Source organism: Rattus norvegicus, chromosome 12 (genome assembly GCF_036323735.1).
Source record: "Rattus norvegicus strain BN/NHsdMcwi chromosome 12, GRCr8, whole genome shotgun sequence".
Taxonomy (NCBI): domain Eukaryota; kingdom Metazoa; phylum Chordata; class Mammalia; order Rodentia; family Muridae; genus Rattus; species Rattus norvegicus.
In genome coordinates this window covers 32,514,252-32,541,215 of record NC_086030.1, presented here as the reverse complement: position 1 = coordinate 32,541,215, position 26,964 = coordinate 32,514,252, and the positions used below count along the sequence as shown (strand labels likewise).

Below are 26,964 nucleotides of genomic sequence, written 5' to 3'. Positions count from 1 at the left end.
AACCCAAATTCACTTAGAGCTACTGAATCCATGTTGCAAGAGTAAAGGCATTTAATTTACTATGCACCTCAGAAAGCTCCAGGTAAAATATTCCGAGGAATATACACAAAGAATTCAGAATATAAAACTCTCCATGTAATTAGTAGTCATATTAATATTGGAACTACAGTAGAAAAAAATAGCTGTCTCCTAGACTCTTCCAGGAGCCCAACTGTGTAGCGTCGAGAAGGTGGAGTTGTTCTGAGTGACCGGGAAGTCCAGATCATTCTTCCAGTTCTCCTAGCAGTTCAACAAAGTCAGTGATGTACCACTTGGCATTGTCCTTAACCTGCTGCCTGATCACGTTGCCTCCAAAGCCAATGAAGGCATCCTAGAAAGGAAGGGGGACAATTAGCGACTCTTAAAATGGCACACCCAGAAACATAAAAAATATGAAAATACTTAAGGGAAAATTTATCTATATCATACATATATATGCATATGGGTGTACATATTGTGTGTGTGTGTGTGTGTGTGTGTGTGTGTGTGTGTGTCCAGTCTCACTCTCTCTGCCTCCAACTTGCTGATGTCGGCTCTCAGCTTCTGCTCAAGCGCCATGCCTGTCTGCCTGCCTGCCTGTCACCATGCTCCCTGCCATGACCACAGTGGACTGAGCCTCTGAAGCCATAAGCCAGCCCCAGTTACATGTCTCCTTTCCTGAGTTGCCTTGGTCACGGTGTCTCTTCCCAGCAGTAGAACACTGACTTAAGGTAGTCACTCACAGATATTGCTAGACTGACTGTCTTTTCGCTGCTTCGTGTTCTTATGATATCTATGCTCTTATTTAACTTCTGCTGGAAAGTTTCAGCCAACGTAAAACAACAGCGCTCTTGAATACATACAGCGGGAGGGCAGGCTTCCATGTCTGTGGCTCCGTCTCCAATCATGATTATTTTCTTAAAGTGAAATTTTTCCTTTAAAAATCCAATAACCTTTCCTTTCCCACCTGACTCGGCTGTCGGCTGCGTCTCGTCAAAACCTGCGTACTCACCTGAAGAGATGGGGTAACATGATTAGATTCAGAGTCCTTTTACTCCGGCTAGCTGGTTTATACAGCTGATACCTGGACTTAAATATCAGTATTGAGTCTAAAATAGCCCTGGGCACAGTCACACAGCACGGAACCTGACCCCTGCTCCTGCGGAGGTCGCTCTAGTGGTCAGCTTCAGGTGCATCCTCTAAGCTTCCGGTGCAGGGCTCTAAACTTTGTTGAGCTAGCAGAGCATCACAATACAGCAATTAGTTTACCACGTTAACGTGCTGCTAACGTCACCTAAAGGAAATACAACTTAGTCTCACTTTTTTTTAAAGTAGGATCTCATGTGGACCAGGCTATCCTTGGACTTACAATGTCCTAGGATGAGCCTAAATGCTGACCCTCCAGCTCCCAAATCTGGGGTGCCCCGATCCCAGGTGTGCATGCACACCCATGCCTGGCTGCAGCACTGGGGACGGAACCCAGGGCTAGACCGCAGAGCACTCTGTCCCCCAAATCCCATCCCCAGCTCCAAATTTATTTCTATTCTTACAGCAGTTAACACATTCACTAATGGGTCTGGGGCTGGTTTGGTGTGTTTGAGACTGGGTGTCACTTTGTAGCTTAGGCTGGTGTAGGACTTGAAGCAATTCCCCAGCCTCAGCCTCCCAGGTATAAAGAGCGTGTCCCCATGTCTGGTTCACTCATCCGTTTTGTTTCGTTTGTTGTTGTTATTGACCTTGTTTTTTATTTTTAAAGATGGAGGCTAAGTAGCCACAGATGACCTGCCACTCCTAATCCTCCTGCCTCTGCTTCCCAAATGCTGGGATTACGTGGGTCTTCCCTTCCCAGGCGTCCAGCTTTCTTCAGCCAGTGGCATGGAGTGGCCTGTGTGGCGGTTGGCAGCAGCAAGCTAGCCGTCAGACCTCACCCTCCGTCTACATGTGGGATTGCATTTGAGTCAGGCTTCTCTGGGAGCGCCTTCATCTGCTGAGCCGTCTCACTGGCTTGATTTTAAGATTACCAGCTACCCAAGGAGGGAATGGTGGTGCATGGCTTTAATCCCACAATTGGAAAAGCAGAGGCAGGAGGACCTCTGAGTTCAAGGCCAGCCTGGTCTACAGATCGAGTTCCAGGACAGCCAGGGCTCACAGAGAAACTCTGTCTCAAAAAACAAACAGACAAACAAACAAACACAAAAGATTACCAGCTACCCTAGGACATAGCCAAGAGTCGTGTGTGTGTGTTGAGACACAGTTTCACATAGCCCAGGCTAGACCTGAATTTACTGTGTATACTATGTTCAAAGACCTTGATCTTCCTGCTCACACCTGGGATTACAGGTAGGGGCCATCCTGCCTGGCTTATGTGTCACCTAGTGCTTCAGGCAGGGCAAGACCTCCACCACCCCAGCCCGAGAGCTTTTGTTTCCTGTTTATTTCATTTTTTATTATGTATTTATTATGATTATTTTTATTGTTTTGAGAGAGAGAGAGAGGGAGAGTGAGAGAGAGAGAGAGAGAGAGAGTGTGTGTGTGTGTGTGTGTATTGGTTGGCAGCTCACTATGGTCTGGATTCCACACACTCTGCTTACAAACAAATTCAGGTCCTCTAAATGCACAGCCTGTACTCAACCGCTGAGCCATGTCTCATCCTGTTTTTGGTTTTTAGAGACAAGGATTTGTTCTGTATCCCAAACTGGACTACAATGTGAAATTCTCCTGCCTCAGTGTCTCAAGAGTGCAGCATAACTGGAGCCTCCTGAGATGATGTAAGATGTAGCTATGACCGCAGGTGACCCAAGGGCGGTGGTAAAGCTGCTACCCACTGGCCCAAGTCTTTCTTGGGTATAAATTGCTCCAGCTACAGTAAGGAAAAAATGCAAAGGGTTGACAAGGACAGGTGACAACCCGAGCCTGTTCTGCAGAGCAAAGAATACCAAGGTGCAGACAATATCAGTCAAAAGAGCCGTTCATAAGGGCTGGAGACAAGGCTCCAAAGTGTACACAGCTCTTGCAGGGGACCTGAGTTCAGTTCCCAGCACCCAGGTCAGGTGTCTCACAACAGCCTGCTACTCCAGCTGCAGATCTGATCCCCTCTTCCGGCCTCCAAGGTCACTTGTTTGTCACACAGGTTTGTTTTGAAGATGTATTTGCTTTTATGTATGTGTGTGTTTTGCCTGCGTGCTTGTCTGTGCACCACATGCGTGCCTGGTGCCTTCAGAGGCCAGATGAGGGAGAAGGATACCGTGAAACTGGAGTTACAGGTAGCCGTGGATACCAATATGGGTGCTAGAAGTTAAACCAGGGTCTTCTGGAAGAGCAGCTGGTGCTCTGAACCCCTAAACCACATCTCAAGATCCCATTAAAATGTCTTCAAAAGAACAATTCATGTGGGGCTGGAGAGATGGCTCAGTGGTTAAGAGCACTGGCTGCTCTTCCAGAGGACCTGGGTTCAATTCCCAGCACTCACATGATAGCCTCACAACTGTCTGTAATTCCAGTTCCAGGGGATCTAGCACCCTCACACACACAGACAGACATAAAGGCAAAATACCAATGCACATGAAATAAAAATAAATAAACCTTTAGGATGACTATTAATTATTATTGTTGTTATTTTGTTATTATTATTCATGTAAGTCTTAACTCCAGGGCCACCAGTCCAGTATACAGGATATACTAAATAGCAGAAGGGAAAAGCAGGGAGTGTCCTACCATTAAGGTCTTACCGTTGAAGTAGAATTTCAGCCTATTGGCAAAGACATTGGTTGTGGGGATGTTGAGCTTTGCAGCAACGTGCTCCACAATACTCCTAAAGCCCCCGGAGATGAGGAACACCTGAACATTCCGCTCCTGGAGGCGGCTTACCAGCTCCCTACAAGACCAAGCACATCAGTTACTCCAGGAAGGAAACAGGGAAAAGATGTTAGGGGTTCCCCACTCCCACCCCCATCCAATGCTGGTGGTCCGTCTATAAGGATCATACCTATGAGGATAACGTTTTGTTTGTTTTTCTTCTTTTTTGTTGTTGGCTGTGGGGGTGACTGGTGGCAGGGTGTTGTAAATTTGGGATGTGTGTGTGTTTAAATAAAATTACTTTATTGAACTTGTAGCTGGTCAGAACGGTCGTTCTGAGGTCAGAAATCTCTCTGCACTTTTACTACCAAATCCCTTTTCATTTATGTACCCGCTTTTGTTTTCCTTTGTTGTGTGGATGCCATTTTCAATGTCTTCGCCTTGGTTGTCTGTTGTTTTTAAGACAGATTCTTGCTGTGTACAACCAGACTGGCCTTGACCTCTCAGGATGAGTATCTCAGACATGAACCACCACAGCTGGTCCTGGCTTTCTGGTTGGCTTGTCTGTTTTGCTGGCTGCTTTTGAGATAGGATCTCATGTGTCTGTGGACTATTTGGAATTTCTGATAACCTACCCCCACCTCCCATGTGCTAGGAGTACAAGGATATGTCACACCGACATCCAGCTTGTGCGCATGCGTGCATGTGTGGGTGTGCTCTGAGATGAGGGAGGTAGTGGTGTGTGTGTGTGTGTGTGTGTATTCTGAGATGACGTATGTAGGGGTGTGTGTGTGTGTTCTGAGACAAGGTCTCACTCTATAGCCCAGGCTGGTCCTGAACTCAAGATCCTCTTGTCTCAGTTTCCTGGGTCATAGAATTACAAAGGGGCGCCACCATTCCCTGCTTCATGTGTGCTTTTTCAGCTGCACTTAGCAACTAATGGGTGAAACTTTTCTGTTTTGGGTAACCATTGCACCAACACTAAGATAGATCATGAAACCCTAGAGAGGCTTGGAGAAGGCGGGAGGACAGACAGCAGCAAGACCAGAGGGTGCGGTAAGAGCAGACAGAAGTGAGACAGCCACAGAGAAGGGAGCCCAACAACAGCATCCTCTCAGGAGGAAAGAGCCTCACCAGCCCGGAGCTGCTAAGAAGCCGGTGCGCTAAGAGCCGAGCGAGTCGTGCTTACCTTATCCCCGGGGTCAGGTGTGGCGGGTGTTCAGCCAGCAGCCTCTGCACCTGATCCCTGGAGGGCTGGATCAGTGCCAGGCGCTCAGTGAGCGCATCTTTGAAAGGCAACGCTCCTCCCATGGCTCTCCGTGTCCTAGGAGGAAGACCCAAGGATCAGGCCAGCTGTCAGAGGTGTCCTTGAGAAGTCGACACGCCTTCCTGAGCCAGGACTTTGAGATAACCATCAGGAAGAAGGCAGTGCCATAAACCCGACTCTACACAGATGTGTACAGGGGTCCGCTTGAGAATCCCACTGACACTCGGAGGTCATGTACCTCGAGCCCACACACCGTCAGAAACCCACGCGCCCCACACATAGCACCTTGCTTGCAAACCGTGGACTTTTATAACCGAGAAAGAAAGCAAAGGTTGAAAGGTCTTGCAGGAAACAGCTGAGCAGATGACAGCCGCAGCTAAGGTGTCAATACTGCACAGTGGGGACGGCAAAGAGAAGGGACAGAGGTTCTAGCCTAGATCTCTTGCCACTGAAGCAGTAAGGCTGCACTTTCAACCATGACAGGAGGCACTGGATGTTTAGAGCCTGGGGCCACCTTCTTGGATTAATCATTTTCCCAGCCTGCCTAAGAATGTGTCTCATCGGCAGAGACAACCGTGTTTTGCTTCCTTTGTTCTTGCTGGAATGTTTGCAGATGGATAATGAAGACGGGGCTCTAGTAAATTCAGTCCTAGGCAGCGGGAGGGAATGCCTAGTGCTTTGTCTTAGCACTGGGCCAAACCCAGAACCCAGAACTGAGACCTAACCCAGCCTTCCGTCCAGTCACATTCCTTTTGTTTTGTTTTTAAAGGTGAACTCTTTACCACATCATAAAGGGAATACAGACAGTTCGTACATTTCAGACACTGCAGCCTCCACACCACAGAATTTGGCCAGCTCATCGATTCCCTCTTCTCTGATGACTGTGCTATCAACATCAAAGCACACTGCATCAGCCGAACAGAAGAGCTTCCTCAGCTCTGAGTGGGAGACCATCCTGGGAAGAGTTTTCCTCCTATAGGAGAAAAAGAGAAATGAACTTAAAGGGGTTGGGGATGTGGCTCAGTAGTAGTGTTAACCAGTGTGTATGAAGTCCTGAGTTTCACCCCAGGACCATATAAGTTGGGCGCAGTGGTGTATGCCTGTGATCTTAGCTCTCAGGAGTTGAGGCAGGAGGATCAAGAGTTTACAACTGGGGCTGAAGAGATGGTCCAGTAGTTAAGAGTGCTTGTGGCTCTCCAAAGGACCCAAGTCCAGTTCCCAGCATCCACGCACGTCAGGCAGCTCACAACTACGTGTAATTCCAGCTCCAAGGGAGCACACACACTTAAATAAAAATAGCAACAATAAGGTTTTAAAACGAGAGTTGCTGGGCAATGGTTACACACACCTCTAGTCCCAGCACTTGGGAGGTGGAAGCAGGCTGATCTCTTAGGTTCAAAGCCAGCCTGGTGTACAGAGTGAGTTCTAAGACAGCCTGTGTCAACACACACACACCACACACACACACACACACAAACACAGAGAGAGAGAGAGAGAGAGAGAGAGAGAGAGAGAGAGAGAGAGTTTAAGATCATCTTTAGCTATATATAGCAAGTTTGAGGCCAGCCCGTGCTACACCAAACCCTGTCTCAAACAAAAATGGTAGTGGGGAATTGATCAATAGGGAAAGAAGCCTGCAGCCAAACCTTCGTGCCTGGAAGCCACATGGTGGAGGTGAGCAGAGGAATCGCAAAAGGTTCCTATGACCCCCACACTCACACTGTGCTACACATGCATCCTCACTCACAGTAACGGAAGGAAGGAAGGAAGGAAGGAAGGAAGGAAGGAAGGAAGGAAGGAAGGAAGGAAGAAAGGAAGGAAGGAAGAAAGGAAGAAAGGAAGGAAGGAAGGAGACAAAAGAAAGAAAACAGGCAGACAGGCGGGCAGGTGGGCAAGTGTGCTCCCCAAACGCATTATGTGAGTCAACCGCGCAGGACAGGGAGCCCCAGGCTGAGGGAAAGCGAGCCAGGAAGATGCCTTATGTAAGAACGGAAGTGAGACAGTGACAGAATAACTGACAGGACCCGGACTCAGAACCAGTGAGAAAAGGAAGCCAGGTCAGGCATGGAGCCTGGAGGAAACAACACCGTCCTTAAGCCATCCCCAGTATTTCAGAGATGCTGGACGTGGCCGTGCATGCCTGTGCTCGCAGTGTCAGCACTCAGGAGGGAGGGGAGGGGGATGGGGGCTAAAGGTCTATCCTTAGGTGTATGATGAGTTTGAGTTAATAAGGTATAGGCAAGCCTGAGCTAGAGATACGAACTCTAAATAAATAAGAAAATAAGTAAATAAATAAGCAGGTATGTATGGTGGTGCACACACTGTGAAACCCAGCACTAAGGAGGCTGAGGCAGGAGGATCATGAGATTAAAGCTAGGCTGGTGCTACACATGAGACTAGTCTAAGATTAGTTAAATAAACAAATGAACAAATAAATAAATAAGGGGGTGGGGTCTGGAGAGATGGCTCAGTGATAAACAAGAGCACTGGCTGAGCTCTATTAGAGGACCCAGGTTCGATTCCCAGCACTCACATGGCAGTTCACAACTGTCTGTGACTCCAGCTCCAGGGGTTCATGGCACCAGGCACGCACATGGTGCACACATCTGTGCATGCAGGCAAACACTCATACACATAAAACAAAACAAAATAAATCTTTAAACAAAAGAAACCGGGGGTTGGGCATTTAGCTCAGTGGTAGAGCGCTTGCCTAGCAAGCGCAAGGCCCTGGGTTCGGTCCCCAGCTCCGGAAAAAAAAAGAAAAAAAACAAAACAAACAAAAGAAACCCTTGGCTATAGGGAAAGCGACCTGCTAAATTCAGTTCCTTCAAAGTAAACATTAGACCTCTGCAGAGAGAAAGAAAAGTCGCTGCTGGGAACCTGGCTTTTGGGGGAAGGGAAGGCTGGGGCTGGGGGGCTGGAGAGAGTGTGGGCAGAAAAGGTCTGTGTTCAAACACAGGCCCGCCCATAGCTTCTGTGCTGCTTGGCCTTCTGTGGGGCAGACTGGGCTCCAGCTTGGCCATGGGCCCATTCGACTTTTTTTTTTTTTTCTTTTTTTTCGGAGCTGGGGACCGAACCCAGGGCCTTGCGCTTGCTAGGCAAGCACTCTACCACTGAGCTAAATCCCAACCCCGACTTTATTTTTTAAAGTGTGCTGATAAGCCCTCCTTAACCAGGGCGCCAAAGTGAAAACACACGTTTTCTTCATGGCTGGATTTAGGCCTGCAGTGGGTGAGAGGGGAAAAAATAATCTCCTTGCTCAAACACCTGGCAGCTTTTCCACAGGGAGGATCACCTCTTTCACCATCTGCCTCACTGACCTCTTATCTTCAAAGATGGATTTTATCTGCATTAAGACAGATAACAGCGGGGTACTGGTGTGAGTCCATCATCCCAGCAAGTGGAAGGTGAACGAGAGGAGCAGGAGATCAGGGTCTGCCAAGCAGGGGTGGCACACGCTGTGAGTCCCTGCACCCAGGAGGCCGAGGCAGGGGGAATCTCTGAGTTTGAAGCTACACTGGTCTACAGAAAGAGTTCCAGGACAGCCAGGACTAGAAAGAGAAACCCTGTCTCAAAAATAAAGGGCATTGGGGGGCTGGAGAGATGGCTCAGTGGTTAAGAACACCCGACTGTTCTTCCAGAGGTCCTGAGTTCAATTCCCAGCAACCACATGGTGGCTCACAACCATCTGTAATGAGATCTGATGCCCTCTTCTGGTGTGTCTGAAGACAGCTACAGTGTACTGTATCAAATAAAAAAATCCTAAAAGGGGGGTAGCATTAAAGGTCAGCACAGTGAGGATAGAGCAGCAGTGGCTCATGGGTAAAAGCACAGAGGACCCAGGTTCAGTTCTCAGCACCCATGTGGCAGTTCTACTCCCAGGAAATCCAGTGCTGCCTTTCTGGCTTCTTCATGCACCAGTATGAGTGTGGCATCCACACATAAAATAAAAATAAGTAAATCTTTAAAATGGCCACAGAGGCTAAGCACATCTGAAAAAATCAGGATCCCTAAACAATGCAAAATAGATTATGGGAAGCTTCCAGACCCACTCTGGAGTAGGGGAAAGGTTATTGGCCAGCTCTGGCTGTTGTCTGCTGTTGCAGAAGATTTAGTCAGGTATCCTGGTTGGTACGGAACTCCTCGGGCAAGCTGCCTAGCCTATGCTGAATGTTGGGGCTTCATGCCTCAGTTAAAGAGCTAAGATTAAAGGCAGACAGCACCACACCTGGCCATTTCCTTTTTATGATTAAACAAACAGCTATTGTGGGTGAGCGAGAGGGCACAGTGGAGATACGGGACTCTGCAGCCACCCAAGCCTGACAGCCTGAGTTCTCTCTCCAGGACCGATACCCCACAGGGAGAGAACTGACTCCCTAATGTTGTGTTCTGACTTCCACAATGTACCATGGCACCTGTGCAACCACCGACACACACATACACACACACACAATCAATCAATCAATCAATCAATCAATGGGAAAATGCTTAGATAAATAAATCGTTTAAGGAGGAAAAAACCAGGGCTGGAGGGAGGTCTCAGGGTTAAAAGTGCGCATGCACACACACTTTTTAAAATGTAAATTTAAAAAAGAAACAGAGAAGTGGCTTAGCAGTGAAGAGCACTGTTCTTGCTGAGGACCAGGGTTAGTTACCACAATCCACATGGTGATTCCTAACTCTTATTCCAGGGACCCAACGTCCTCTTCTGACTTCAGTGGGCACTGAGTGTAAGTTGTACACATATATTCAGGCAAGCAAACACTTATACACATGAAAGGTCTTTTTTTCCCTGAGATATGGACCCACTGTGTAGTGGGGATTATTGTTTCTTTAAAAACCCAGTTACGTTACAGAAATCTGTCCGTGATTTAATCCCAGGCGAGGAATACGGGGCTGCTTTAGTTTGTCTCTTGCTCTAGCAGGGGTGTGATTTTTGCCAGCTTCACATAGTTTGATTCTGGGAACTCTGGAGAGGGTATAAATGCCAGAGCTCCAAGAGGGGCAAGAGGCACTGAGAAGACGAAGAAGACGGCTGCCACTTCCTGATGCTACACCTGGCTGCTGTTGTTGAGGTTTGTCAAGTGGTCATGAGCAAGAAGACAAGACAAAGTTAAAGATATCCTAACGACAAAGACTGAACTTGCCGGGCTGGAGAGGTGGCTCAGTGGTAAGAGCACTGACTGCTCTTTTAGAGGTCCTGAGTTTAATCCCAGCAACCACAGGGTGGCTCACAACCATCTGTAGTGAGATCTGATGCCCTCTTCTGGTGTGTCTGAAGACAGCTACAGGGTACTCCTATAAATAAACCTATCTATCTATCTTAAAAATAAACACTGGACTTGCCCCTAGAAGCTCAATAACCCCAATCCACAGAAGTAGCTCATAGAGGTCTACATGCCCTTTCCACTCTAACCTTCTTCCTCCTTTGCTCCTCCCTAGTGTTGGGGAGTTGGAAGGGGTAGGTGTGAGAAATAATAAAATAATAAAATGAATAAGCCAACACTTCTACATAGCCCTGGCTGTCCTGGAACTCACTATGTAGACCAGGCAGGCCTCAAACTCACAGTGATTCACCTGCCTCTGTACCCCAAGTGCTGGGATTAATGTGTGCACCATCATAGAGGCAAAACAAATCTTTCTGAGGAAGAAAGCTAGCTATTCACACCATGTGTAATTCGTATCAGGAAGAGGGTTACTGTGAATTACAAACCAAATTAGAATACAGAATGAGACTTTGCGGGGCTGGAGGGATGGCTCAGTGGTTAAGAGCACTGACTGCTCTTCCAGAGGTCCCGAGTTCAATTCCCAGCAACCACATGGTGGCTCACAACCATCTGTAACGGGATCTGATGCTTTCTTCTGATGTGTCTGAAGACAGTGACAGTGTACTCACATACATAAATAAATCTTTTAAAAAAATGAGACTTTGCTACCAAAAATAAAAATAAAAAATAAAATTCGGGAGCTGGAGAAATGGCTCACCAGTAAAGAGCACTGGCTGCTCTTCCGGGGGCTATGGTTTTGATCCAGAACCCATATGGCTGCTCACAACTGACTACACCTCCAGTCCCAGAAGATCTAATCCCTCTTCTGGCCTCTGCAGGCACCAGCCATGCAAGTGGTGCACAAAAATGCACATGGGTAAGACACTGGCAAAGCGTGTGCCCTAGGTGAGAAGGTTCGCTTACAGGCAAGCCTAAGGACCAAAAGCATGGAGACGCCTGGTACTCACGATTCTCTAGTGCTGGGTTCTCTCTTCCCCTTCCCTTGTTGGTTAAAAATGCACCATAAACCTCAACTTAGAGGTTTTTAAAGGAAGATCTGTGGGTTTTGCAAGAGACTTAAAAAAACAAAACATGAGAAAATGAACAACCAGGAACAGACTGGTAAGGTGGTAGAGGGGCTAAGGATCATGGCCGAGCTGGTAAAGCATTTGGCTAGCACACGGCAAGCCGGGGGTTCTGCCCTCGGAAGCCCATAAACCACGGTTGATGACCTAGCCCTGTAATCCCAGCACTACAGGGCAGAATCAGTTCAGAGGGCCAGACGTTCAAGGCTACATAGGGAGTTTATGGTTCAAGGCAAGCCTGGATTAATTGAGACTATCAAAAAGAAAAGGAGGAGGGGGCTCATTGACCTCCTGGTGAGATTGTTCCAACAACAGTTCAAACCCAGGGTTTCCTAAAACTGCTTCCCCTGGGAGATAGATGTTGGAGCACTGCAGAGAAGAAGCTACGGCTTTGCCTGTGGCTTCCATTCTGCCACATCCAGGAGTTACCATCCCTAGGAGCCGATTACAAAGAAAAGGTGCGGGAATATGAGACGCACATGCGCGTGGTGCCTTATATCTGAAAGATCAATATTAGAGGAGGTAAGGAAGCCTGAGGCAGGAGAACTGCTCTGAGTTTTAATCCTGTCTCAAAAACTGGAAAATACAGAATAAAGGAAGAGGAGCTAAACTGTAGGTGGGGCTCAGCAGCGGAGCGCACGGCCCCGCGGGCCACGCCCAATACCACAGAATAACTTAATCACTTACAATTGGGGAAACAAAGTCAAGGGCAATGGAGGAGGAGCCAGAAAATGATTCCGGGGCTGGCAAGATGGCTCCGTGGATAAAAATGCCATGAGACTCTGGTGGCTGCTGGACACCTTGGTGAAAGGAGAGAACTGATTCCTGAAAGGTCCTGTGATCTCCACAGGTGCACCATGGCGGTAGTGGTGCACAGCCTTAATCCCAGCACTTAGGAGGCAGAGGCAGGCAGATAACTGAGTTTGAAGCCAGCCTGATCTACAGAGTAAGTTCCAGGACAGCCAGGGGTACACAGAGAAATCCTGTCTCTAAATAAATAAATAAACTGCAAACATTAGCCGGGCACACGAGTACATACCCAGAATCTCAGCAGTCATGAGGATAAAGCACAGAGGAGTTCAACTTAAACCCAGGCTCTGCTGCTGCTAGAGCCTGACTCAAAAAAAAAAAAAAAAAAAAAAAAAAATCCAAATGGGGTTAGGAAGATGGCTCACATAGTAAGAGTCCAACCTAAGTTTAATTGGTAGAAGAGTGGTTTTTTTTAAAAAAAAATAAATAAATAAATAAATAAATAAATAAAGCTAGGGGATGGTCAAATGACTCAGTGGGTAGAAACCCCTCGCTGTGTAAATCTGATGACCCTAGTTCAAATCCCAGAACCTAGACTAGCCTAGAAAAAGAATTAATTCCAAAGTTGTCTTCTGACCTCCACACAAGCACCATAGACCTTGCATATGTGTGCACAAGGGTACACACACACACAAAACAAACAAACAAACAAAAAAAGCGAAGCAGAGTGCACAGGCTTATAATCCCACTGCAGAGAACTAGGAGAAGTGCAGGTTCCTGGGCCAGCTCAGCCTAATTGGCAAGTTCCAAGCAAGTCAGCAACCCTGTCTTTAAAAAAAAGAAAGACTTTGGTAGTAGTGGCACAGATGTTTAATCCCAGCACTCGGAAGGCAGAGGCAGGCAGATCCCTGAGTTTTGAGGCCAGCCTGGCCTACAGAGGGAGTTCCAGGACAGCCAGGGCTACACAGAGAAATCCTGTCTTGAAATACCAAAGAAAGCTAACACACCTGAGGCTACGGCAGCAGGATCACTGCAAGTTCAAACCAGCCTGGACTACCTTTAATTTTCAGATTTCAGGTCAGCCTGTGCTAACACACAACACACACACCACACACACACACACACACACACACACACACACACACACACTATAATGTGCAAGATGCATGGAAAGAAAGGATGGTGATCTGGGCTGGAGAGATTGCTCAGTGGTTAAGCCTGCTTGCTGTTCTTCCAGAGAATAGGAGTTTGCTTCCCAGCACCCACCCGGGTCACAGGGGTCAGTTCACAGCTCCTGGGGATCTGACACCTTTGGCCTCTGAAGGTACACACACACACATACACACACACACACACACACACTTAAAGAAAACGAACAAATTAAATGAATGAGTTAACACCCAAATTAAAGCTATTCCCTTCTAACTGTATATGGTTATTTCAAATTCTATTTTTAATGAAAAGTATAGCAAAGTCATTTCCCGGTCTGATGAATTTTCTTATCTCTGCTGTGCCAGATTGCATCATTCATTCAGACTGTTTGTCGTGGAGTATGAAAAAAAAGTGAAGCTATCTAAAATAAGGACCTAAAAAAGGGAAGCCTTGGACTCCCAGGGGATAATCTACCTATCCAGTAAAGAATCAGAGAGGAGACTGCCCTGGGAGAGCGAATACCGGTGCATCAGAAAGCTGGACACTGGGCAGACTGGCGTGAGCCGGGAACTCACCGCTGTTCCTGGGCCGCGCTGGTCTTCTTGGTTCCGGTACCTGTAACTTTCCGGTAGTAGTGGGGTCTGGAGCTGCTGCAACGTGCGAGCGCTGTGTCCTGAGTGAGGTGACCGGTAAGGCAGATCACAGCCTTCACTCAACGCTCGTCTGGGATCTGCCGATGCCTCCGGCGTCTCCAGAGCAGTTTGGCATGTGTGCTTCCAACTGGAGAAGCCAGATCTCAGCTCTGCAAAACCGGGTTGGAAGGGCGCCTTGGTCCAGCCCCCCAGAGGCGGGGCTTCACGATCCCGCCCCCAACCCTTTCCCTTCCAAGGGGCTGGGCGCGGACAGAGCTACTTACTGTGAGATCTGCGATCCCTACTTTGTTGAGTTGGCTCGAAAGAGTTCCCAGACTTTCAGAAGCTGCTTCCCAGTGCCTGATCCCTGCACGGGAGAGAAGCGAGGGACCTCTGTACTGATTTTGCAATGCATGAAGCTCCTTGTGAGCCCTTTCTGAAACCCACATTTTCTACGCTACCCCTGCAGGAATGCAGGTGCCAAGAAAATTACAAAATCTACAGACTCGCTGGCAAAGTAACTCAGTTGGCAGGATGTTTCGCCTAGCGTGCGAAAATTGGGTTCCGCCGGGGCAGTGGTGGCCCCCGCCTTTAATCCCAGCCCTCAAGAGGCAGAGACAGGTGGTCGAGGCTAGCCTGGTCTACAGAGTTCCAGGACAGCCATGGCTGTTACACAGAGAAACCCTGTCTCAGGGAGCTAACATACACCCGGATTACACATGCCTGTAATTCCACCACTCAAGAGGCAGAGATAGGAGAATCTATCCTTCAGTCATCCTGACATTATGAATTTGAGGCCAGCCTGAACACAGGAGAGACGCTGCCGAATAAAAATACTTTGTTCACACTTCAAATTCCCCTTACCCCTCCCCCCCCAAAAAAAAGTCATGTCAAAATCGTTGCTGGGCTGGGAAAAGGCCCTGATGTTATGGAGTGCGTGCTGCTCTTGCAGAGAGAATCCAGGTTTGGGCCCAGCACTAGTTCGGTGAGGTCACTGCCTGATGGCCTCTGAGAGCATCAGAACACGTGCAGGAACATGCATATACATAAGTAAAAATAATTCTTTTTAACTTAAATGTGTGTGGGGAGGGGGGATTGGAGACAGGGTTTCTCTGTGTAGCCCTGCTATCCTGGAACTTGCTCTGTATACCAGACTGGCCTCGAACTCAAAGAGATCTTCCTGCTTCTGCCTTAAAATTTTTATTTATTTAATATGTTTGTGTGCTCTGTCTGCATAGACGTCTGGCATTTCCTGCACGCCTAGTACCTGTTGAGGCCAGAAGGGGGCACCTGATTCACTGGAGGCGGAGTTACAGGAGATTGTGAACTGCCTTACGCGTGCTGGGAATCAAACCCAGGTCCTCTAGAAGAGCAGCCAGTGCTCTTAACCACTGAGCCACCGCTCCAGCTCCTATCTTTTTGTTTTTTTAATCTTTGCAATCGATCTTTCCCTCATGCCTTTACTTGTGTCGTGTGCATGCGCATTTTCCTGTGTGTGATGAATGCATGTGTGTATGCTGGAGGCCCAAGGTGTCTTTCTCTATTGCTTTTTTCCACCTTATTTGTAAGGCAGGATCCCTTTATTGAACTCAGTGTTGCTTTGAGGACCACATTTCTGCCTTCCCAGTGGTGAATTTCAGACAGGCCTCCATTCCCACCCTGAATTTATGAGGGTTCCATGAATCTAAACTTCCAATCTTGGGCTTGAATGGCTAGTACCTGAACCACCGAGCCACCTTTAGTCCCTGTACCCATTTGTTTTCTCTGTATAGTTGGTTGGTTTTGGGGGAAGGGGGTTGTTGAGGGACAAAGAGAGAAGAGGGGGAGGGAGAGCAAAAGAGAGAGTGCTTGAGCAAGGTGGCTTGGAATTAGAACCTAGGGCTGTACACATACTAGTCAAATGTTCTACCAGTGAGCATTTCAGCCCTGGCCTCCTTACTTCATAACTTGAAAATGAGTCTACATTGCCAGAGTTAGCCTTCAGTCACCCTGCAGCCTTGTCAGTTCCTGATCCTTCTGCCTCAGCCTCCTGAGTGGCTGAAATGTCAGGTCTGGATCACCGGCCCAGCATGCACCTATTGCATTCTGTCCTACCTGTCCCCTTCCAGATGTCACTTGTCCAGCCATTATTTTAGCATATCCAGTAAGGAGTGTGTTTCCCAAATATTTACATTGCAGGAGGCTGGCCACCATCAGGGAATGAAGGCCACCTGAGCCTCCGGTGCTGACCATCTGTTTCACCAAGCAGAGGAGGCACCACGGCTGAAGCCAGGCCTCTGCCATGACTGGCACGTCCTGAGCCAGAGACGCTCTCAGGCCAGTGGCACACACCTTTAACCTCAGTGCTCAGGAGGGAGGCAGAGGCAGGTAGATGTCTGTGAGTTCCAGGCCAGGCTACAGATGTAGAGTGAGACTCTGCCTCAAAACAAGCAAAACCATTATACAATTCCCATCATCGTCTTTGATCAGAGGTCAGAGGTGACTTTGAAGCTCACTATTCCCAGAGTCCACTAGCTCCAAAATGGCCGTAAAGGTGGGGTAAATAACTTCTCCTGTGTGTGCTGGAGATGGGATTGCCTTACATCCATTTATGTAATTACTGAGGGCTGGGGTTCCACAGTGAGCATGTGAAGACAGAGGACTTCATGGAGTCAGTCTTCTCCTTCCCCATGAGCGTCCTGGGGAATCAAGTTCCTGATATTAGGCCTGGTAGCCAATGCCTTTACCAGCTGAGCCATCTAGCAATTCTCAGAGATGGCTCTGATGAGGGAGGGTGCTTGCCTAGGTTCAAGCCTAATGCCAGGTGAAAACATAGGCAAATTACGAGTTCTGAAATAACATTTGGTAGTAACTTTAAAAGAAGTATACTAAAGGATACAACACACACACATATATATATATATATACATATGTATATATATATATATATATATATATATATGGCAATGGGAATTTTATTTCAAAATGGAAAACTACTACAAATATGAATGATTACATGAGTTCATTTGTGCTATTACTCCTACTTTACATGTTTATTAAATAAACTGCAGATATTTAGATTGGGTTTCTTTTTTTTTTTTTTTCCAGAGCTGGGGACCGAACCCAGGGCCTTGCGCTTGCTAGGCAAGTGCTCTACCCTGAGCTAAATCCCCAACCCCAACTCCAGATATTTAAATAAAACATATCAGCTATTCCTGGTCCTTAGAGCCTCCTCATCTTGTGCCTGCACCACGTTTGGGCACAAGATGGCAGTGCTGATGTTCAGGCAGAGCACATAATACATCTTAAAAAAATGCCACTCCCCACACTTGGGAAGCAGAGACGGGTGTTCTCTATGAGCTACAATCCAGACAGGACTACACAGTGAGATGCAGTGAGACTATCTAAATGAACAACAAACAAACATACATAAAAACACACAGACAAGTGTCATAGAAACAGCAGCGACAACAAATCATGAACAAATGCCATGACAGTGGCTCTCAACCCACAGTTTCCACCCCACAGGGGTTGTATATCAGATATTTATACTCCAATTCAAAACAGCAGCACCATTACAGTTATGAAGCAGCAATGAAAATAATGTTATGGATGGGGGTCACCACAACGTGAGGAACTGTATTAAAGGGTCGCAGTGTTGGGACCACTGGGCTAGAAATGTGCAGCATAGTGAAAACCAGGATATTTATAGAACTCCTCACAAGTTACTGACTGAATAGAAAAGAACAAGTTTACTTTTACAGACTTATTTTTATTATTTTTAATTCTGTAGTGGGCTATATGTCTGCATGTGAGCATGTGTCTGTGAGTGCAGGCCGGACAGAGGCGTAAGAGGCCCTGCAGCAGGAATTACACATGGTTGTGGGCTGCCTGCTCTGGTGCTGGGGGCCCAGCCCGGGTCCTCTGTGAGAGCGATGCACGTCCTCTTAACCCTGAGCCATCCCTCCTCCAACTCCAAAGAGAAAAAAGTTACAGCTTTCCAGTCATCTGGAGACTTTCAAATAAACGATCAAAGTTAACGACATGAACAACTGGATAAACTGGGATCACATGACTCTCCTTAAGCCACAAGGACACACCATCTCTGTAATATTTCTTGTCAAAAATAAATTTAATCACTAGAAAACACCAAACCACACAGAACTAAGTCTTTAAAATAACCGCTCCATACTCGTGCCAAGTTCAAGCAGAGAAAGTGGTACGGATCTGTTAATCTCAGTACTCTAGAATCTGAGGTGAGAGGACTGCCAGTTTGAGGCCAGCCTGGGCTACACAACAAGTTTCAGGTCATCTTGGGCTACAAAACAAAATCTGGTGTGGCAATACATGGCCATACTTCTAGCACTCTGGAAACAGAGGCAAAAGAATCAGCACAAGGTCATTCTGAGCAACATACTAAGTTTGAGGCTAGCCTGGGCTACATGAGACCCTGTTAGTTTTGTATTTTTTTTTAAAGATATAAATTAAGAAAATAATGAGGTCCGGGTTTGGGACTGTAGTTCAGTGGTAGGACGTGCACCTCTTCAGACTGAAGGACACGACACTGATTACAATCCTGGATAAGACCCTAGGACAGAAGCAACACATCAGAGCCATGGCTAGGGAATCTCAAGCTAAGTGATGATTAATTCGTTTTGTTTGGGTTTTGATTTCTTTTTAATAAGCCCGAATGTTGCTGCCTGAATGCATGCATGAGCATCACATGTGTGCCTGGTGCCGTCCGAGGTGAGGAGAGGGATTCAGATCCCCTGGAGCTAGAGTGAAGAATGGTTTTGAGTCCCCATCTGGGTACTAAGAACCAACCGGGGCCCTCTGTAAGGGCAGCACATGCTTTGAACTGCTGAGCCATTTCTGTGGCCCTCTTATGTCTTTTAAAGATTTTCAAATTAGTTTTAGTTATGTATTAGGGACAGTCTACAAGCAATCAGCGCCCACAGAGCCAAGAAAAGTACATCGGTAACTCAATTCTAGCGGATCCTGCACGCTCTTCGAACTTCTGAGGGTATCAGGCATGCAAGTGGTATACAGACAAACAGTAAAACACTCATAATCATAAAATAAATAAATAATGTTTTAATTTTTTTTTTAGACCAGGTTCTCTGTGTATCTCTGATTTGATGTCCCTGGCTGTCCTGGAACTTGATTTGTAGACTGACCAGGTTAGCCTCAAATTTGGAGATCTACCTGCCTCTGTTTCCTGAGTGCTGATTAAAGGTGTGGTGGTCAAGCAAATCCCAGTTCTTGAGTGGGCAGGAGGATCAGGACTTTAGGTCATCTTCAACCAGTGAGTTTGAGGCCAGTTTTGGCTCCATGAGACCCCTGTCTGGAAATGATGGGCTCAATGGTCAAGGTGCTTGCTTCCAGGCCTGGTGGCCTGAATCTGATCCCAAGGACCCACATGGTCCAGGAGGTGGTGGCAAGTGGATCTCTGTGAGTTTGAAGCCAGCCAGATCTACAGCAAGTACCAGAATAGCCAGGGCTCCATAGGAAAACACACACACACACACACACACACACACACACACACACACACACACACAGTAGTCCTCTGACCTCTCTAAATATACTCTGGCATAGATGCAAACACCTATACACACACAAATGAGTGTAATAAAACCTTTTTGAGATTCTGTCTCAAACAACCACAAAACTCTTTAAAAAGATGGGAAAGCAGTTGTTGGGGGTAGATCAAAGAATGTAATAATCACATATCTCAAATGTATCTTACAGGCATCCCAGCATGTATGTGAAATGTCACAGAAATTTTTAGTTGCAAAATATCAGAATAAATTTGACCCAATGGGAAATTGGTGAAATAAATTATAATGTAGTCATTTAGTGAATTAGGCCACTGTAAAAACAAAACAAAACAAAAAACAAAAACAACAACCAAAAAACAAACAAACAAACAAACAAAAAAAAAAACCAAGCCATGTAGTGGCACTCACTTTTACAGCACTCAGAAGGCTAAGGCAGGTGGATCTCTGAGTTCGAGGCCAGTCTGATATACAGACTAAGTTCCAGGGCAGACAAGGCTACACAGAAAAAACATGTCTCAAAAAAACAAAACGAACGAAAAAACAAACAAAACCAGTCTAGTCAGATGTGGTGACGTTCTGATATCCCCTGTTGAGAATGACAGTCACTGGGACATACATAGTTCAGAGGTTAAGCTCCCACCCAAAATGGTGGGTCTAGTGGTGCATGCCTGTACTGCCTGCATTTAGGAGGTAGGCAGATCGATCGAGCGGGGGGCACAGCGGTTAAGAGCACAGGCTGCTCTTCCACAGGTCCTGTGTACCACACTCAGCACCTAACATGACAACTCACAACTATAGCCCTAGGAGGCCTCTTCTGGTACGCAGATATACACACAGACAGAATGGCTATGCACATGAAATAAACAAACAAATAAATAGGAGGTAGGTAGAGGCAGGAGGATCAGGAGTTCAAGGCTAACCTTGTCTGCATAGTGAGACCTCGTCTCAAAATGAAAACAAGCCACAAACAAAGAAAAAGCAGCTCCAATATACGCTTCGCTAATGTTTTAGGGAATATTATATTATCTCCAGTGTCAGCACCGAGTTTTCCTGGGCAGTCTTGAGTTTTCCAACTCGATCCAACATTTTCTTGCCCTGTTCTCTACTTTGTAAGCAGACGACTGACTCTGCAGTCTCCCTCTGCCTTGTTTTACCAGCAGTGATGATGAAACTGCCAAGTGGTCTACAAACGTAAACACGAGTCTTCTGCATGCCAAATATCATATGCACAGCTTTTGCGATCTCTCAAATCTCCAAAGCTACTTTAAACATTATACTTAGTGTAGCCAGAATAGCAAGAGGTTTGGGAATGTCAGTCCGATGACTGGTTAGTTCTTTTTCCTTTTTAAATTTTCTGTATTTCGAACCTATACACCTGCTAAACCTTCTGTTTTCTTTGGACAGGGTCTCACTACGTAGCCATGGTTGGCCTGGAACTTGCTATGCACACCAGGCTGGCCTTGAAGGCACAGAGATCTGCTTGCCTCCCATGTTCTGGGATTAAAAGCATATGACACTACGCCTGGCTATGTATCGTTTCTGTAATGAGTATCACACAGATGTTGAGGGGAATGAGAATTTCTTATTCCTATCAAAATGGCAAAACCTTCAGTATAGCTCAGTAGAATACATCCAACGGCATTATGAGTTGTCATCTGTGTGGAGAAGTGACTCAAAAAAATTCAGCACGTATCGTATCTATACCTAAGTGCCCAGACATACTGGCAGGGGAAACATCTATACGCTTAGTTGGTTTTGTTTTTGTTTTTGTTTTTTAATGTTTAAAGGAATGCTTTCAAAGACTGGGTACCACTGTCCAGCCATATTTGAGTTTTTAGCAGGCTTAGTTCATAACACGTTGGAGGTTGAGGCAGGAGGATTGCTACGAGTCCGAAGCTAGACAGTGAGCTGTCTAGCCGGGACACAGAGTGAATCTTTGTTTCATATTTTTAAAAATTAAGAAAACAAAACTGCCTCAATGACCTGGGCCCTAAGAATAGACTGATTCTTGAGGCTCCTCAACGCCCATCGCACCACTCCTAAAGCCATCTAGTACTTTCTGCCTAGCAATAATGCTCCCGTCAAACTCCGGGATTTTTAAATGACCAGGGTAGAGGGGAAGGGTCCATTTTCTGTGTTCCCACATTCACGGATAAAAATAGGCAAGACAAATGAACCTGGGAAACCTCGCGAGAGTGTGAGGGAAGCATCCCGGAGTCCAGTAGCTAGAGACACCCCGCAAATAGAGGCCGACACCTCTGCTTCCTGTCACGCCCAGTCGAGTGCCGAGGTCGAAGCATCCCTCACACACGAGCAGTAGTGCTTTTCCTGCAAAACTGGCCGCGCAACCGCCACGCCGTAATCCTTAAAGCGCGGAACCGCAACGTTGTGAGGCGAGCACAACGGAACCTTAGAATTCGGAGTGCGGATTACCGGAGAACAAGTTTCTCGGATGCGCAATGACGTCGCGACTTGGCGTGTGGGCGGGCCCAGAGAGACCAGCGTCAGGATAAGCCAATCAGCGGGCACCAAGAGAGCCACAATCCAATGGAGGTGCTCTGTGGGCACGCTGGGGGCGGGCCAGATGCGTAAGACTTTTCGAGAAGACCCGCATAGAGCACGTTGTTCTCGGCCTCTCCCTGAGCTCGACCAGCCATGGCGGCGGTGAAGACCCTAAATCCCAAAGCCGAGGTGGCCCGGGCGCAGGCAGCGCTGGCGGTGAACATCAGCGCGGCACGGGGCCTGCAGGATGTTCTGAGGACCAACTTGGGCCCTAAAGGCACCATGAAGATGTAAGCCCGGGCTGGCGGGCGGGAGGGCCTGGCGGGTCAATGGCCGCAAACTCCAGTCGCTGCCTCCAGGCCTTCGCACTAGCATTTTCTACAATGTTTGTGCTGCATCCCATCCAAACCACCCGGATTCGCGCCTTTCGGGGTTGCGGGTTGCACCCACTTCTTTTGGAGGAAGAGGATGGCGTGTGCACCCTTCCTGAACCCAGCCCCCCCGAGTTTACTAGGATGTAGGAATAAGACCCAAATTTCAGGAGGATCTGTTTTTGTTACCTTATTAGCCAGCAAATTAGTGAAGTTCCCTGAGACGTAGCGCTTGGATTTTTAAGTATACTCTTAGTCACGCCTCTCGTATCCGTTCCTCAAATTACGCCTGCTTTGGAGTCCTATTTCATAGCCTCCTTTTGTCCCCTTTACTCCTCTTTCGCTTTCGTGGGTCTTTTCATTATGTAATTAGTCGAGGTAGAGTCTGACTGATAAGTTATGGTTTGTCTGGAACTCCCAGAGATTTGCATGACTTTAAGAGAGGGTTGGGTGATATACATCACCCCTTGGCTGCTTTGTGGAATTCTTACTTGCTTTTTTATTGGAAAGTCACATTCTTGCTCATCAATCCCTGCCCGTTTGACAGGCTTGTATCTGGTGCTGGAGACATCAAACTTACTAAAGATGGCAATGTGCTACTTCATGAAATGGTAAGAAGCTGCCGTGCTAGGTATTAAAAAAAAAAAAAAACTTTTGACCTGTTCCTTCTGGATAAAATTCTTCATCGTACGTTTCAAGCAGAAATATAGGAAGTGCTGTAGTGGGTGAGGAACTCTGTAGAGTCTCAAATGTGTGTTTGGGTCCTTGGTATTTTGTTTTGGTTTTGGCCTACTTTGTATAGTCTGGGCTAAAAAAAAAATAATAACAATAATTGTATAAAAGATCGCTATGTCTGCTTTAGCTAAATCTTGTAACACAGCTTTAATCCCAGTACTCAACTAGATCTCAGGATTCAAAGCCAGACAGAGCTACATATGCAAAAACAGGGCAGTGGGAAAGAAAAGCAAAAATGAATGATCATCTTTTTACTCAACTGCAGGAGAAATGAAAAATCTCCTTACTTTGTTTGAGATGAGTCTCACTGTGTAAGCCTCAGTGATTACCTACTTTCTTTCCCTGAATGCTGGGATTAAAGCTGTGCGCCTCACACCAGGCTACCTTAGAGTTGTTATTTTTGTCCCTGGGATCATATTAAATTGACCCAATTACCCATTTCCCTCACCAGAACTTTCAGGTCCTGTAGTTCACATCCCAGTAAAGGGAATGTCTTGAACATCCAACCAAAATGTAGCCATGCTGTGCAATCTTGAGTGGGACGCTGTAAAAGAAGCCTTTCTTATGTTTTACCCTAGGTAACCATAAGTCATTTAAGTAGTTCTTTTTCTACCTGCAGCAAATTCAACACCCAACAGCCTCTTTGATAGCAAAAGTGGCTACAGCGCAGGATGACATAACCGGCGATGGCACTACATCCAATGTCCTCATCATCGGAGAGCTGCTCAAACAAGCGGACCTCTACATTTCTGAAGTACACAATGATTCATGTTTCTGAGTTTCTGCTTGTTGTTTGGTGGGCTAATGGTGCTAATTGATGTGATGCTAGCTGAGGGCACACCGTAGAACGGTTGAGCTGCTTAGCTCAGAGAGCCTCTGCCTGTCTGTCACTGGTCTGAAATGAATGGGAAAAAATCACCTCTAAGTAATGATTACATATTTTTAATGGACTAGCCTACTCTGGTTTCTTTTTAAAAATATTTCAAAATGATGTGAATTAGTTTCAGATTACCTGTAGACAAGAGAAGCAAGCTCTTACAGCAAAATGTTAGGAGCCAGTTTTGAGTTCGTGGATTGCACAGTGAACACCCAAGTGTGCTCTGTAGTTCCCTTGGCCTTGACTCTGTGCTAGAGTAAAGTCTGTTCTTTTCCTCTGCATTGAAAGGAGTACTGTGTCCTTTTAAATGTATTCAGAAAATCAGCACACCATCTTAATTGTAGTGAATAGGAGGGCCCCAGGGTGTCCCTTGAGATTACTGACTGACTGGGTTTCAGTGGTATCCTGTTGAAGATGCAGGTGTTGGCACTGGCTTTATAGCTGTTTGGATTATAGGGTCTCCATCCCAGAATAATAACCGAAGGCTTTGAAGCTGCAAAGGAAAAGGCACTCCAGTTTTTGGAACAAGTCAAAGTAAGCAAAGAGATGGACAGAGAAACACTCATCGATGTGGCCAGGACATCTCTGCGGACTAAAGTTCATGCTGAGCTTGCAGATGTCTTGACAGAGGTGTGTATCGGCCTCGTGTGGTGCAATGCATGGGGAAAGTCTGATGTAAAAACCTGTTCTAAGCGTGCATGTGTAGGCTTTTCACAGAAAGTCTGTGTAGAGGAAGGGGTTAGGGTTTTCCCTGGGCAGTAATGATCTAATCTGTCTTCAGCTTGGAAAGATGGAGTTAGTAACAGGCCAGGCTTAGGAAGAATTGACACTCCTCCAAAATGTCTCTAGTCATACTTTGGGGAACTGGTCTGCTAGTCCACAATACAGTATGAATTGTAGGGCTGAGATTGGGGACCTGTGCCACCATAAAATAGCACTTGTGGGGTTTCAGAGACAATTTTCTTAAGCCTTTTCCACTCTTCTGAACAACAGCTAAATAAAGTGTGTCAGGCTCTGCACATTAAATTTATTAATGGTTATCTCATAGGCTGTGGTGGACTCCATTTTGGCCATTAGGAAAAAAGATGAGCCCATTGACCTCTTCATGGTTGAGATCATGGAGATGAAGCATAAATCTGAAACTGATACAAGGTAGGCAAGAGAATGCTTTGAAGTGCTTTCTACCACTGAGCTGCGGGCTTCCCCCCAGCCCCCAGTCCTGAGACATGTTCATACTGGATAGGTTGCTGAGTATGGCATTTACTCTAAGTAGTATGCACTGTGGGGATGAGGGAAGGCTGTGCTGTGTTTGTGGTCGGTGTGATTTGAAATGTGAACATGTATTGATACGCTTGACTACAGTGCACATGTATGAGTGCTGTATCTGTGTATATGCCTGCATGCCAAAAAAGGGCATGAGATCCCATTATATATGGTTGTGAGCCACCATGTGGTTGTTGGGAATTGAACTCGGGACCTCTGGAAGAATGGCCAGTACTCTTAAACTCTGAGCCATCTCTCCAGCCCTGAAAACATTTCTTTAAGGAGTTGAAGTGATCACAGTTGGATAGCCTGCTAGTTGTAGACTTGCAAGCTTGTTTTTGCCTAGGTGGCCTGTCTTGTGTCTTAGAGCATTCCTTTTTCACATTTGACCTTAGGTTTAACTGAAAAGTTATTGAACGACTTTAGAAGCTAGTGGACCTGTATAAAAATTAGCACTGTAGGAATTACTTGATTTTACTTTATTATGTGTCACTTTCCCGTCTCTGTTTGCTAACAGAAGTGGGATAAATTTTCTGTTTTATAGCTTAATCAGAGGGCTTGTTTTGGATCATGGAGCACGGCATCCTGATATGAAGAAAAGAGTAGAAAATGCCTACATCCTCACATGCAACGTGTCCTTGGAGTATGAGAAGACGTGAGTGTGGCCCCTTTGGGTGGGAGGAAGTTAGTGTTTGTCTCATTACCGTCCGCACATCTCATTACAGTACAGACAGTAATGAGACATGGGGGCTCGGTGATGTGGAGCCCACTGGTGCAGCACTTGCTTTTTAGAGCCTAATACAGGGCCCTTAAAAAGCTCATATAACATGGAGATCTCTTCTCTTTTTTTTTTTTTTTAAATAGAGAAGTGAATTCTGGGTTTTTTTACAAGAGTGCAGAAGAGAGAGAGAAACTAGTAAAGGCTGAAAGAAAATTCATTGAAGATAGAGTTAAAAAAATCGTAGAACTGAAGAAGAAAGTCTGTGGTGATTCAGATAAAGGATTTGTCGTTATTAATCAAAAGGTAAGAACTTAAAATTATGAATGAGTCTCACTTACTTTTAAGGTGACAGCGATTGAAGAATGTTTGTTTCTATGCAGGGGATTGACCCCTTCTCTTTAGATGCCCTCGCGAAAGAAGGCATCGTAGCTCTGCGCAGAGCCAAGAGGAGAAACATGGAGAGGTGAGTGGTGCCAACCTAAGAAAGTTACAATTGTTCCCTTCGTGCTTCTGCTTGCTTTCATTTTACTGGCATGTTTTAGTTCAACAGACTTGTTGATTTTCTTCTTTTTTTTTTTTTAATGATTTATTTATGTATATGAGTACACTGTATGTCTCAGACACACCAGCAGAGGGCATCGGATCCCATTACAGATGGCTGTGAGCCATCATGTGGTTGCTGGGAGTTGAACTCAGGACCTCTGGAAGAGCATTCGGTGTTATTAACCCCTGAGCCACCTCTCCAGTCCCTGATTTCTTTATTATACAGGCATATGATGCACTTTGATCACTTGCACACTCCCTGAGTCTCTGGTTTCCTTCCCTTCCTGTTACTGCTGGCTCCTGTTAGCACATAGTCCGTTTTTAGCTGGGCACTGTGGGCGCTATGGCACACACCTTCAATCCTAGCACTGGGAGAGCAGAGGAACGGTGCTCTCTTAAGTTTGAGGCCAGCCTGGTTTACAAAGCTAATTCCAGGACAGTCAGGG

At 46.4% G+C, this 26,964-nt stretch overlaps 2 protein-coding genes and 1 non-coding gene across 3 annotated transcripts in view; 2 read left to right on the top strand and 1 right to left on the bottom strand.

Annotated features, from left to right (window-relative positions):
* Positions 1 to 33: 33 nt before the first annotated feature.
* On the bottom strand, positions 34 to 14,125 carry Psph (phosphoserine phosphatase). Its single transcript, NM_001009679.1, has 6 exons — positions 13,910 to 14,125; positions 5,895 to 6,053; positions 5,003 to 5,137; positions 3,747 to 3,892; positions 882 to 1,030; positions 34 to 370 (listed from the first exon to the last, which is right to left on the bottom strand). Exons 2-6 carry the CDS (start codon positions 6,032 to 6,034, stop codon positions 263 to 265), a joined length of 678 nt encoding a protein of 225 aa, NP_001009679.1. The 5' UTR covers positions 6,035 to 6,053; positions 13,910 to 14,125; the 3' UTR covers positions 34 to 262.
* An 8,018-nt stretch (positions 14,126 to 22,143) lies between these two features.
* Cct6a (chaperonin containing TCP1 subunit 6A) overlaps positions 22,144 to 26,964 on the top strand; it is a 10,231-nt gene continuing 5,410 nt past the window's right edge. Inside the window, 8 exon segments of the mRNA NM_001033684.2 lie at positions 22,144 to 22,298; positions 22,927 to 22,990; positions 23,734 to 23,868; positions 24,448 to 24,621; positions 25,040 to 25,143; positions 25,799 to 25,909; positions 26,119 to 26,278; positions 26,356 to 26,438. Coding sequence (NP_001028856.1) covers positions 22,162 to 22,298; positions 22,927 to 22,990; positions 23,734 to 23,868; positions 24,448 to 24,621; positions 25,040 to 25,143; positions 25,799 to 25,909; positions 26,119 to 26,278; positions 26,356 to 26,438 — 968 coding nt within the window. The 5' untranslated portion in view covers positions 22,144 to 22,161.
* Positions 24,189 to 24,323, top strand: Snora22c (small nucleolar RNA, H/ACA box 22C). The gene has a single exon (XR_005492140.1). It is a non-coding gene; the product is annotated as a small nucleolar RNA SNORA22 (small nucleolar RNA).